The sequence below is a fragment of the Onychostoma macrolepis genome, chromosome 05 (assembly GCF_012432095.1).
Source record: "Onychostoma macrolepis isolate SWU-2019 chromosome 05, ASM1243209v1, whole genome shotgun sequence".
NCBI lineage: Eukaryota > Metazoa > Chordata > Actinopteri > Cypriniformes > Cyprinidae > Onychostoma > Onychostoma macrolepis.
In genome coordinates, this window is record NC_081159.1 from 21,517,287 (window position 1) to 21,531,158 (window position 13,872).

The 13,872-nt window shown below is 35.9% G+C and overlaps 2 protein-coding genes across 3 annotated transcripts in view; both read right to left on the bottom strand.

Annotated features, from left to right (window-relative positions):
• The window catches only part of dnah10 (dynein axonemal heavy chain 10), a 33,583-nt gene extending 28,829 nt beyond the window's left edge, over positions 1–4,754 (bottom strand). For both annotated transcript variants that reach the window (XR_009271332.1, XM_058775824.1), the window contains exons 1-11: positions 4,099–4,754; positions 3,369–3,446; positions 3,135–3,256; positions 2,729–2,834; positions 2,515–2,630; positions 2,204–2,423; positions 1,669–1,826; positions 1,316–1,546; positions 790–980; positions 353–551; positions 37–231 (exon numbers count right to left, since the gene is read on the bottom strand). Coding sequence is in view for 1 of the 2 variants with exons in the window: in XM_058775824.1 (XP_058631807.1) it covers positions 37–231; positions 353–551; positions 790–980; positions 1,316–1,546; positions 1,669–1,826; positions 2,204–2,423; positions 2,515–2,630; positions 2,729–2,834; positions 3,135–3,256; positions 3,369–3,446; positions 4,099–4,324 (1,842 nt within the window). In the remaining variant the exon portion in view is untranslated. The remainder of the gene's footprint in view (positions 1–36; positions 232–352; positions 552–789; positions 981–1,315; positions 1,547–1,668; positions 1,827–2,203; positions 2,424–2,514; positions 2,631–2,728; positions 2,835–3,134; positions 3,257–3,368; positions 3,447–4,098) is intronic.
• Positions 4,755–4,894: 140 nt separating this feature from the next.
• Positions 4,895–13,006, bottom strand: vamp5 (vesicle-associated membrane protein 5). Its single transcript, XM_058775825.1, has 4 exons — positions 12,947–13,006; positions 12,821–12,879; positions 8,975–9,118; positions 4,895–6,252 (listed from the first exon to the last, which is right to left on the bottom strand). The coding sequence occupies exons 2-4, from the start codon at positions 12,824–12,826 to the stop codon at positions 6,052–6,054; spliced, it is 351 nt and encodes a 116-aa protein (XP_058631808.1). The 5' UTR covers positions 12,827–12,879; positions 12,947–13,006; the 3' UTR covers positions 4,895–6,051.
• Positions 13,007–13,872: the final 866 nt, after the last annotated feature.

The following is a 13,872-nucleotide window of genomic DNA, read 5'->3' on the forward strand; positions in this document are numbered from 1 at the left end:
AAAATTAACAATGTAGTTGTTGTCACAAAGTTGTACCTGAACTTCCGTTCTAAATTCTTGCATGACCATTTTCCAACTGCTCATTTTGCGGATGTCAAAAGGGTCAAAGGAAACTTCCTCAATGGGTTCGACGAGGCAGTTTACACGGTGTAAAACCTCATCTATTCGCTTTGGATCACCCGTTACTGCTTTTAACTCCGGTCCAAAAATAATGTAGAACTCATCCAGAGTCTATAAGTGATTATTAATTTGGGAGAAGGTTACTGTCTGTGAGGAATATTTCCTTGAACAAATTTATTCGCGTAAAATAGAAAGTTATTAAATTAAATATGCTTGGTCTGACTTGACTTACCTGCAAGATGTTATACAAGTCCTGACAGATTGAAGCCATATAATCTGTTTTTTCAAACAGCTTTTTGCGATCAAATTCCCAGCGGGGATCTCGGTCTGATTTCTCAATCCGTGCACGGACCTCAAAATAACTGGCCTTCCACTGATCCAAGACTTGCTTTCCATCCTGAGCCTTGGCTTTGGCCACCACCCTCTTGTCTCTGCAGAATATTAATGACTGTGGTGATTACAATCATTGTAATTTAACTTTTTTTTTTTTGTGTGTGTGAAACTTCTAATTTGATTAAACATTTAATAAAAAGTATAATCCTTTTTTTTTTTTTTTACCCCAACAGAATTAATTTCAGACTCAAATGCTACCTGCAACATTTTCATATTTTTGTGCATGTTACTGCTGGCTTGTGGTTTGAGCTACTTTTACAGATTTTGCTTACTCACTTAAACAGAACACGGACATTCACGACTCTTGCAACCCGTTCAGACAGTTCCCAAGCAATGCGTTCCATCAGAGATTCCAAACGCTCATCTGTGTTGTAATGCCTGGATAATATCCAGATCATACGCAGCCCATTCATCAGTTCAGGAATAGTGTCCAAGACTACTTTGAAATCCAGTCCTGTGACAACGTTCTGTAAATACAAAACACTGATGAAAACCACTATATTTTTGAGCCTTGTTGTTCTGATGACATCAGCAAATTTAGTTTTTCATCTTTTCCAAAAGAAAAAAAATGACAACATACAGATTTGAAATGAGGATGACTAAATAATGAATTTTTATATTGGGCTGCTTTGTTGTACTTGTACCTGAAGCTGTGTCTTGAAAATTGAAACCGATTCTCAAACTGAATTTTGAGACGCTCAGACTGATTTTTTTTCTCCTTACTGTAAAGCTGCTTTGAAGCAACTGGTATTATAAATAAACTTGATATTTCTTTTAAAGGCTACCCATGGTTACTCCTCACCCTGAAATGTCTCTCCATTGTGGTGAGGAATTGTACATTATTGACAGACTCCTCATGGTATTTGCTAAGCTCAGCTGTGGTCTTTTCCAGTTCCTGCATTATGAATGAGTCGGCACGAGTCATCACGTCCAGAATCTTCTTCACCACTTGCAGGTTCAGCTGCTCGCTCAAACTACTGAAGACAGCAACACGTTCACGCCAGAACTCAATTTCTGCCAAAGGACCGGGTCCCTTTAAAAGAGAAAGAACAATAAGTCAGTTAATTGTTTAAATGTTCTGTTTAGGTTGCCCATCACCGATCTACTGAGTAGAAAATCACAACATAACAACAAGAATTTCATCATGATTTGAACCTGTGGTTTCTTTCTTTTCTGCTCTTCAATGACAATCGTGATTTGTGTGTGCCAATTCATCACACACTGCTCTAGTTTCTCCACCATGCCTGGATTAGACAAGAGCACCTCCACTCCACCTTCCAAATCCATGTCTGGAATGTGCAATTTAAATTCACCTATAACATAGACATCACAATATTAAATAGCACAACTGTTTTGAACATTGATAATAATCAGAAATGTTTCTTGAGCACCAAATCAACATTTTAGAATGCTTTTTGAAGGCTCATGTGACACGGAAGACTGGAGTAATGGCTGTTGAAATTTCTGGTTTGCCATCACAGGAATAAATGACATTTTAAAACATGTCAAAATAGAAATAAATTGTTACAATATTTCACAATATTATTTGTATTCATATTTACATTTTTGATCAAGTAAATGCAGTCTTGGTGAACATAAGGGGAAAAAATAAACTATTTAATAGTAGTGTGTATGTGTATGTGTATATACAGTATACATTTTTCTGACTCTGAAAGTGAAACTATAATACCTTCAAGCTGCTGTAGGGTTTGGTCTATGACCTGCAAGAATTTATGTGCGCTGTGGAGCAGATCATCTCGGACCTCAAAAGCCCCACGGGATTCTGCAGGCTGCTGTTTCTCATCTCCTGTTGTCTTACACACTGTGTCCCTCTCTTGAGAGCCAGCAACACCATGATAGCCACCATCAGTGAGCCTCAACTGGTTCACTGAGAGAAGAGGGATGTACACCTGCAAAGAAAGCATTCAATAAAGATACACACTTCCATAGCATAATTAATGATAATCCATTTATACGGGGATGAGATGTTTAGTCACACACATGGTTGAAAAGCCCTCCAAGCATCATCAAGAGATGGTCATTCATCATGCCAAACTCAATAAGTTTGGGCATCAAATTATTAGCCTCGTTTATATCTGCAGGTTCAGTGATAGTTTCTGGACAAAGTAAAACACCGGACACATCAGTTAAATAAGAAATGTTTAAAAAACAAAAAAACACACACAAACACACATTTTGAGAGCACTCCACCTACCATTGGTGTTTCTCAGGAAGTAGAGGACATTGCATTTTTCAAACCTCTGTGGGATATTGTTCACGTCCACATGAAGCTCTACGTGATACACAACCTGAACCTCAATCTTGATAGAAACAATACAAATAAAATTTGTCAAAGCATTATTAAAAACACACAAAGATGATCAGGGTCCTGTTTCATAAAACAAGTTTACCAAATAAGCTAGGTTTATTTCAGTTATTCTGACTTATTGTCAATTGATTTGGTTCAAAATAAGCCAGACTAACTGAAATAAGCCTGGCTTGTTTGGTAAACTTGTTTTATGAAACAGCCCCCAGATCTCCTACATATGTAGATTATTAACCATTCTGTTTAATACATTTGTAAAATAAATTTTAAATATAATTAATAAACTGAGAATTACATTGGGAGGTGGTTTATTCCCTTTTGTTGAATCTAACAGGCCCTCAACTGCAGGATCCTGACTCTGAGAGTCTTCTAGGTTTGAGGAGTCCTGGCTTTGTCTGTTTTGACCATTTCTGTTCTCTTCAGTCATGTGTGGACAATGGCAAAGAAAAATAGAAAAGAACAATTTGCAACTTTGAGCAATTTGCATTTATCATATTGATAATATTAACTATTTAGGAAGCACACTCACTGTCAGCAGGGGTTATCTCTCTGTTCGAGATGAGGGAACCTTCAGACAAAACAGATGGGCTTCTCTCCGAGTCATTTTCTAGACAGGGAAATAATTTTATTTTCAAAAACGTAAAAGACTTGGTTCCATTTGTTATTTAACATATGTGACCCTGGAGCACAAAACCAGTCTTAAGTCGCTGGGGTATATTTGTAGCAATAGCCAAAAACACACTGTATGTGTCAAAATTATATTTTTTTCTTTTATGCCAGAAATCATTAGTATATTAAGTAAAGATCATATTCCATGAAGATATTTTGTAAATTTACTACTGTAAATATATCAAAACGTCGTTTTTGATTAATAATATGCATTGCTAAGAACTTCATTTGGACAAATTTAAAGGTGATTTTCTCAGTATTTTGTTTCTCAGATTCCAGATTTTCAAATAGTTGTATCTCGGCCAAATATTGTCCTATCATAACAAACCATACATCAATGGAAAGCTTAGTTATTCAGCTTTTAGATTATGTATAAATCTCAATTTCGAAAAATTGACAATTAAGACTGGTTTTGTGGTCCAGGGTCACATATTAGACCTTCCTTAAGACTTCTTATTAATAAGTGAGCAAAGTGATATATTTGACTTTTGAACTTCAGATCTCAGGCACTCGAAAGTCGTTAGAAACTGTAACGTTACATTGTGAATGGCAACAGATAACGTTACATTTGCGTTGACTTGAAAACGTACCAACAGGAATTTCCACTTCAACCTCTTCTTCTCGTATATTCTTGAAGAAAAAAAGCGCTGAGGGCGCCTCTTCCCCTGTGACTACGTTTAAAAAGTGTTTGATTTTCTGCTCTTCCTCTCCATCACTGCGACCGAGTAACTCCTCAAAGCAGCCTGAATCAGGCAAGTCAAACATCACACATACTGCGTTTTTAATCCACTCCACTCGGGGGTCATCGTGAGGCATTTTTGTTCTTCTTTGTGTGGGAATTACTCCATAATACAATTTTGTAATTTGTATGGAAAACTATTTAGACGTTCATTGTAGCACCCGAAAGCGCGTTCTGGGTTAGTTGACGTTGCTATAACAACAGTAACAATGCGTGTCACGCGCTCACTGTTGACGTTGTTGTTTCCAGATTGAGTTATTCATTTTATTCTGAATCACATTAGTTATTAGAAACAGGAATAAGAAGAAAATGTATTATACAAAATCTATTATACATTTCTTTTAATGTTCTGCATAATTAACATTTAAGTCACGCTGCTAAAAGTAGACCTGTAATTGTGTTCTAAACCGTGGTCATGTAATGTCCCCTCCCCCAAACCAGTTATATAAATGGTTCAATGACAATCGATGATTTATTATGATCGTTAAAATCAATCAGCTTAATTTCATTCAATTATACTCATCACTTGCTTCCTATTTTGACTCTTGCATAACATCTTGCATGAGCTGTGAACTCAAGTCAGTATAAAAACTCAATAATCATTATGAAAGAAACAAATATAATCCAGAAATAAATATAAGACACACTGAAGAATGAAAAATGCCAGATACGGTATATTTACATAAGGAACATTTGTTTATACATTTACATACACACATACATAGAGAGCTGTTTCAGCAGCAAATGTAACTATTTCAAGGCATGACTATTTTTTACAGTATTAATCTGCTTTTACATTGTAATGGCTAAGGATTAATTGTTCAAGATTTGGGGGGGAACATTTTAAGAAGTGGATATTGAAGAAAAAAAAAAAAAAGAAATCACAGAAATAATCCCCATGCCAAATATGAATTCTGAGGGAATATGCCCTCCTCAATTTCTATGGTTGTTACGGTATTACTAACAACAATACATTTCAAAACCTTTAGATAAGTTTTAGCAAAAATGTGCCATAGTCACAGAATGTGTGCCCCAAATCAGGTCCTGGATTACTCCCAATAATGCACATTTTGTATGTTTCCACAATCAAACACATCTAATTAAACTCATCAGCTCATTAGAAGAGACTCCAAGACCTGAAATGGGTCTGTCATACAAGGGAGACATCCAAAATGTGTACTGCTGTGGGTACCAAGGCTGTAATAATTATATTACATTATATTGTAACTAATATGAGAAAAGCCAAACACACAGAAGAAATTTGAGATCATTACATTATATTGTAACTAATATGAGAAAAGCCAAACACACAGAAGAAATTTGAGATCATTACATACACCTTTCACTGATGAAAAACAGAATCAAGAAAGTGTTTTCTTTGAAGAACACGATAGATAAACAATGCTCTACTCCCTGACAAAGTCTACACAGTCTAACATATTTTCCCTGCTACACTTTAACCCGCATTTGGCACTGATTTATCTAATATATGGCTAAAATATGTTTAGTCCAACAAGAATCCATGTAAACTGTTACCATTAATGCCACATACTATGTGTGTTACCATTGAAAAATGAAAGCAGAAATTATAGTGACACCATGGTACCATTTATATCTCCCACCACATTATTTTTTAGCATCATCTTGATAGAAAATAGCATCACATATTTAGCTTGTACATTCACCGATCTACTTTCTTCTTCTTTACTTTTACAAAAGTACTAGAAGCAAGACTTTCAAGGGGATATGATGAGGAATTTCAAACATAACTTATGTTCACTCATCTTCTCTGCCAGCTTATCTTCTAGCCATCTCCTGGGGCTTTTGTTGCCGACGTGTCTTTGGGTGTGTTTTTACTGTCCTCACCGCTAAAACTCACAGCCACAGCCACAATAATGCCAAGCAGCACTGCAGCTACAACGGCTACTATTATCACTTTGTACTTAATATTCTCCCAGCGCTTCTTCTGTTTCACCTTAGTCGAGGTCTTTGAGAATTTTTCGCTCTGAAAAGAAATAAGTACAGTCATTAAAATAATTATTATTATATAGAGAGAGAGATTCTTGATGACACAGAAGTGGAGTTTTTTTCAGAATTAGAACTGACTTAATTTTTGACTGTTAAAACGACCCTTTATCTGAAAAATAAGAGTGGAAAAACATGCAAGGCTTTGTATTTCTGTACTGGGTGTTTTGTTTTCTTAACTGTAATGACAGGTGCATCTCAATAAATTAGAATGTCGTGGAAAAGTTAATTTATTTCAGTAATTCAACTCAAATTGTGAAACTTGTGTATTAAATAAATTCAATGCACACAGACTGAAGTAGTTTAAGTCTTTGGTTCTTTTAATTGTGATGATTTTGACTCACATTTAACAAAAACCCACCAATTCACATCTCAACAAATTAGAATACTTCATAAGACCAATAAAAAAAAAAACATTTTTAGTGAATTGTTGGCCTTCTGGAAAGTATGTTCATTTACTGTATATGTGCTCAATACTTGGTAGGGGCTCCTTTTGCTTTAATTACTGCCTCAATGCGGCGTGGCATGGAGGTGATCAGTTTGTGGCACTGCTGAGGTGGTATGGAAGCCCAGGTTGCTTTGATAGCAACCTTCAGCTCATCTGCATTGTTGGGTCTTGTGTCTCTCATCTTCCTCTTGACAATACCCCATAGATTCTCTATGGGGTTCAGGTCAGGCGAGTTTGCTGGCCAATCAAGCACAGTAACACTATGGTCATTGAACCAGCTTTTGCCAAGGTGCCAAGTCCTGCTGGAAAATGAAATCAGCATCTCCATAAAGCTTGTCAGCAGAAGGAAGCATGAAGTGCTCTAAAACTTCCTGGTAGATGGCTGCGTTGACTGTGGACTTCAGAAAACACAGTGGACCAACACCAGCAGATGACATGGCAGCCCAAATCATCACTGACTGTGGAAACTTCACACTGGACTTCAAGCAACATGGATTCTGTGCCTCTCCACTCTTCCTTCAGACTCTGGGACCTTGATTTCCAAATGAAATGTAAAATTTACTTTCATCTGAAAAGAGGACTTTGGACCACTGAGCAACAGTCCAGTTCTTTTTCTCCACAGCCCAGTTAAGACGCTTCTGACGTTGTCTCTGGTTCAGAAGTGGCTTGGTAGCCCTTTTCCTGAAGATGTCTGAGCATGGTGACTCTTGATGCACTGACTCCAGCTTCAGTCCACTCCTTGTGAAGCTCTCCCAAGTGTTTGATTCAGCTTTGCTTGACAGTATTCTCAAGCTTGCTGTCATCCCTGTTGCTTGTGCACCTTTTCCTACACAAATTCTTCCTTCCAGTCAATTTTGCATTTAATATGCTTTGATACAGCACTCCGTAAACAGCCACACCTTTCAGTAATGACCTTCTGTGACTTACCCTCTTTGTGGAGGGTGTCAATGTTCATCTTCTGGATCATTGCCAAGTCAGCAGTCTTCTCCATTATTGTGGTTTCAAAGAACAAGAGATACCCGCAATTTATACTGTAGGGATGGTCATTAATTGAAACTCAAATGTAAATATTATAATATTTTGAGATACTGATTTTTGACTTTCATGAGCTGTAAGCTCTAATCATCAAAATTAAAACAAACAAAAAAAACTTTTGAAATGTTTTACTTTACATGCAATGAATCTAAAATATATGAACGTTTCACTTTTTGAAATAACTTACAAGAAAAAATGAACTTTTTCACGACATTCTAATTTATTGAGATGCACCTGTATAGTCTTTGTTTGGACCACTGGCACCAACCACACAGCTTAAATCATAAATCATGCTTGGTCATTCAGGCCATATTAGAAGTGGCATTCCGATTGAGCCTGGCTTCTTTCTTTTTTTTTTCTCCACTAGTGTCACCTGTTAAGTTTTGGTTTCTTGCAACTGTTACCTTTAGCTTGCTCAGTTAGGGTAAACACATTTGATCTGAATTTAACTGGATGACACTAACTTTGCAACATCAACACTGAACTGAATTGAGCTGAATAATGACATTACTGCATTCTGAATTTAACTCATTTCATAATTTTATATTTAACTTGTGATACTGACAGTTATTCAACTGAATTAAACTAAACTGAGATGAATAATAACACTATTGCGCTCCTTTACAGTTGAAATGGAAGTTGTTGCTTCATAACTGATCAATTTTACACTATTTCCCCTTTTATTATTGTGTTTTTATTAATTTTTATAAAGCTGCTTTAAAACAATATGTATTGAATAAAACTTATATAAACAAATGTGACTTGACCAACCAAGGCTTCCAATGGGATTTTTAGTATGTTTATATGATAAAACATGAAAACAAAGTGACCTTGTTGCCTGACCGCATGGCATGTACTGCACAAACAACCTGCTACACTATTACACAAGTTTTGTTCATTTCATAACAAAAGGAAATGGCTTTCTAAAATTAACAAGGTAAACTAAACTCAGGATGCAAATTGTACACTCTTTTTTCCGTACACCCCACCTAGACACTATTTATAGACTCCAATTTGACATGCCCTTGCTTTCCCTAGAAACACTTGAAATTCCAGAAACCTAGTTTATGATCATAAGATTCCTCAACAAACCGTAAAACAAGATCATAGAATGCATAATTAATTGGGCATGCTTTTTGTCAAGCAGTTTTAAAGACATAAATTAAATTACATTTATTAAATGATAATATAAACTATCAATATGATAATATAAACTAACATGTTCAAGTAGTTTATCAGCTCGGTCCTCAAGCTCCCCGAGTTTTCCTGAACGCTCATCAGCCTTGTTCATATTATCCAGCATGATAACTTTGATTTCCTCCACATCCTCCTGGGCCTGACGGAGGCGGCTCTGCCCATTCTCCTGGAGACAGATGAAATAGATTTATTGGGAAAGACAGAATGACTGGCAAACATCCTTTACAAAACATACATTATCCTCAATAAATTTCTGCAACAACAATTTTCCCTAAGAGAGACCAAATTGTCCTATTAGATGTTTAACAGAAGAGAAATGCAATCAATGACTGATTAAAAACAAAAAGTGGCAATGAAGACTTCCAGTTTCATAAAAGAAGCTAAGAAAAGCAGGGATTAAAGTCCAAAACCTGACTTGAAATGACCTAACAAATCAATTACTAAAGCGGTTTCATAAACGACAATTTAAGTTCACGCAATCTCACTAATTCGATCCAGGTTCAGTGAGTCAGGAAAATTTGATGTACACGCTTATTCTTAAGCAGCCCTTAATGTCGATCATGGATCAAATCGATCCACCATGGCAAACAGAGAATATATCTGTGTTGTTTAATGCATTTGGGACGTTGTATTTTCCTCAGTGCATAACTGACACGTCACAAGTATATTTTTCATCTGTAAATGTTAGAAAGTCATGCAAATATATCCATTTTGCTGTCAGGAGTGGGCGAGGCTTACGTGAGTGAACGAGCGCTGCTGCGCGCATGTGTGCTACACAGACAATTCTGAATAAAATACACATTCTGCTAAAATATTTGTTGTTGGACATTAAATGTGACGCATAGAATTTTAATCCTACATATAAGTGTATTTTATGATAGCAGTAACTGCAATCAAATGTAAGCTGGCTAATACAGCCATACTAGCTCAAATGAGTTAAATGTGTGTTCCTCTTATCAATTAAAATGTAGTCATTATTTATTTAAATTTTTAATTCAGTGATTTTAACTTTTGATTTAGTGATTTTAATGCTTTAAAGAGCCATTTTAGATTGCAATGTTTTAAGAACCATACAAAGGTACAGCTGTCAAATTCAGAGAGAAAGGCTGCATGGCTAGAAACTGCTGATCAACTAAATGTGCAAGTAGCAACTATGTTAAAATGTCACTAGCCTGCTCTACATTTTGGGCACAATACATTAAATACAGTTGGTTGTTGCCTATTTTTTATTTTTTATTTGATTATTTATGGTGTATTTTCTGTATACTTTTATTTTTGGACTAATAATACAATCAACTAATTGTATGTCAGAGAGTCAGTGGTAATATCGATGCGTTCCTATTGGTCAGTGTTAGAGGAGCTCAGCTTAGCCTGACAGTTAGCCTGCTCCTGACCAGGGGTGTATTCCAGAAAGCATGGTTAACTTACCGTCAGATAAACCCTGAACTTTCGGTTGATTAACCCCAAACATTGCTTACTCGAGGTATGTGGTTCCAAAAACGCGTCCGGGAGTAAGTTCATTCAACTCAGAGTATGTTCCTGGTTAAGACTCGAGACATTCTCAACAGAGCGACGAATCGACGAGTCACTATGGAAACGGACGCTAAGAATAAGCGCGCCATACTGCTTCTTTCTTCTTCTTCTGTTCAAAGGTCATGTTGGCCTTATGCTTAGTGCATATCGCCACCTAATTGATGGTTTTGCAATCATTTTAATTTTTTTCCCGTTTAATCTTTAATCCTTGAGAATAAGAATTATATTGTTTGATGCTAATTATATATTAAGTCATATCAGATATGTATTTTTATTATAGAAATACATTATAGAAAATGTCAGCATAAGCATAAAATTCTCAGCATAAGTTGCCACAGTGACTGAGCTTGAGCTATGGTAATTTTGCTTTCAGAAACCAAATCAAGTGAAAATAAGTCAGAATTACTGAAATAAGCCTGGCTTTTTTGGTAAACTAGTTTTATGAAACAGGCCCCTGGACATCTCCCATGATAATAAGCTTGGAGTTCTGTTGACAACAAGCACTGGGAATGGAATTCTGGAACAGTGCCTCTGCTCTCTCACAGTTTCAGATGGAACAGCGCAGGGGAGAGACAGAGAAACTGTGAGTTTCTACAAGCTATTGCATCAAAACCCACAATGAGGCCTTTGTGAAAACAACATGGCTGAGATCCACGAAATCCATGAGATCCATTTAGAGACTGTGACCTCACTGACATTAGCAGTCTACAGCATCTGACACATTGTGCATATCAGCTGAGTCAGAATGTTAATTCCTCTCTTTGTGCTCAGAAGGATGCAAGTGACTTGAGGTCAAGGTTTAGTTGATGAGTGGCCCATCGTAGATGGGAAACTGTCACACAAAGATCAATGAAATTATTCATTTTACAGGAAATACCACTCATTATTCATGCCATCTCACGTAGGAGCCGTACACAATAGAACAGTGGTTCTCAAAAATGGGTCACAAGTTTTAACAGGAACAGCAGTGATAAAAAAAACAATGCTGAATGCAAATTGTAAAAAAAATGCAACTAACATTATAACATAATTGTGTCTAGACTATCAAAATAAATAAGTTTATGTTTTACAAGTAAGGAGAAACCCATATATTGTTTTGTTGACACCGAAGGCTTTGCATGGATTTAAACTCTAGAGTAGCACAGTTAGCATAATTTTTAAATATTAACAGCATGAAATTTCAAGAGACATTTATCATCCAATAATATACCAATACTTTTCAATGTCTTGATTTTAAGAATTTTTTTGTTTACATTTGTACTAGAAACAATACATATAATTAAACAAATATCTGTGTATAAATAAATAAATAACCACATGTATATGCTTAATCAAAACCAGTGATATACCTAGTCTTATGAACAGAAAAAAAACTTCAGAAAATAAGACTGTCATAAAATAAACCATAAAATGGCCCACACACTGTATACATAAATATCAGTGTATAAATAAATATGTAAATATCTTGATGCTAAAGCAAAATGAGTAATAGTCTTATGGATTTAAGTAAACAAGTTTGAGGAAACAAGATTTTAGTCAAATGTGGCCATGAAATGGTCAAAAGGTCAAACAAAAACTTATTACAGAAGAGCATGTTGTTGATAATCAGTTTTTCATCACTCTTTGCATATGAACAGAACTACAGGATACACATCTCTTTTTACATCCTTTCTTTGCCTCCCTTCTCTTCCTTCCTCTCTCAATTCGACTGCTATAATGAATATGGGATTTCCTTGAGACTACGCAAAATCCCCTCTCTTATGTGTTTCAACTAAACACTAAGTGTCATGTTGTCATTTCAAGCCACCTGAGATGAACCAACAATAAGGGTTAAAGACCTTGTGAGTGACATTCAAATGACTTTTAACATGGGAAAATTCAGACAACTTAAAAACTAAATGTCTGACTTGAGCAATCAATGCTAATCGACTAGGCCCCATGTACTGTATCTTAACCCTCAAATTACGTTTGAGTGAAAACTGCAATTCTATATATAGACTGTCAAAACCGTAATCGTCTAGTCATCAAAATCTAAGTCAGTGTATAATTTCACTTTCATAATGCAAAGTGATAGTTGGTATATAAAGATAGACGATGAAAGTAACCAAACCTGCTTAGACCACAGGATTTAACAAACGTAAAGCAACTGTTCGCAGTGTTTACATCGAGTCGACAGCACTTACCTAACAAAGTTGCTTTTAAGTTTGATCTAAACAACTTACTTTTAAACGTTCTTCGGCCGTCACGTGGCCATGTTTTTCATTTTAATAACTAATGGCATCTCCAGCTCAAAACGAAACAAAAAACGTAAAGCTTGAAATACAAAACAACTTACCACCATTGTTTAATCTGTCGTTGTTAATACACCATAAACTGTCGCCACATATACTGCATCTGAAAGACACACCACCAGCTGATAAGAGAAAATAACACAAGCTCGATATCTTAAAACTTCACGCACGTCTTTACACAACTCTTCCAAAGCTTGAATGTTTGCTGTAAGGAAGTACGCTGGGCGTGTACTCGCACTGCGCAGCTGCGTGAAAGTGCTTGTCATATACGCCAGTAGCCCCTCACTGCAGAACAAAAGATCCAGGGGGCGGGGTTGGATCCACATCCATGCTATTGTTTTTGCTTATGTACCAGTGCAGCACTTTAAAATGAGCGCACGGCAGTAATGGTAAAATATTCACAAAAAGCAAATCAAGCTGGCACAAAAAGGCGGTGTCCGATTCGCGAAAACATAATGTTAATCATTGCTTTTGTGAATCGATTCTTTTTAAAGAATCAGTTGAACCGATTCACAAATTATGCTAATAGAAAATTTACCGCAGAAATCTGAAGGGAAAACTTTGTTGCAGAAATGCTGGGATAATGAATTGGTGTTCAGAACGGGATGTACTTACTTTTCCGTTTTGTTTTAATGCAGAGCTACAGTTGCAGTCAAAAGTTTACATACACCTTACAAAATCTGCAAAATGTTAATTATTTTACCAAAATAAGAGGAATACAAAATGCATGTTTTTATTGTTTGTTTTTGTTTTTTAAATACTGACTGAATAAAATATTTCACATAAAATATGATTACATAGTCCACAAGAGAAAATAATAGTTGAATTTATAAAAAATGACACTTGATTCTCACTCACTGATGCTCCAGAAGGAAAACATGCATTAAGTGTGAAGGAGTGAAAACTTTTGAACAGAATGAAGATGTTATATTTTTCTTATTTTGTCTAAATATCATATTTTTTTCAAAAGCTACAGAAGATACTTACTTGTTTCCCAGAACAACAAAATAAGTTAAATTTACCCTGATCCTTCAAATTCAAAAAAGTTTTCACCCCCCGGCTCTTAATGCATCATTCAGGTAACAACACAGTATTA

Coding starts and splice junctions, on each gene's coding strand:
- vamp5 (XM_058775825.1), bottom strand. Junction 6,253..8,974: donor CTGATAAACTACTTGAACAT/GTTAGTTTATAT, acceptor ATTTCTTTTCAG/AGCGAAAAATTCTCAAAGAC.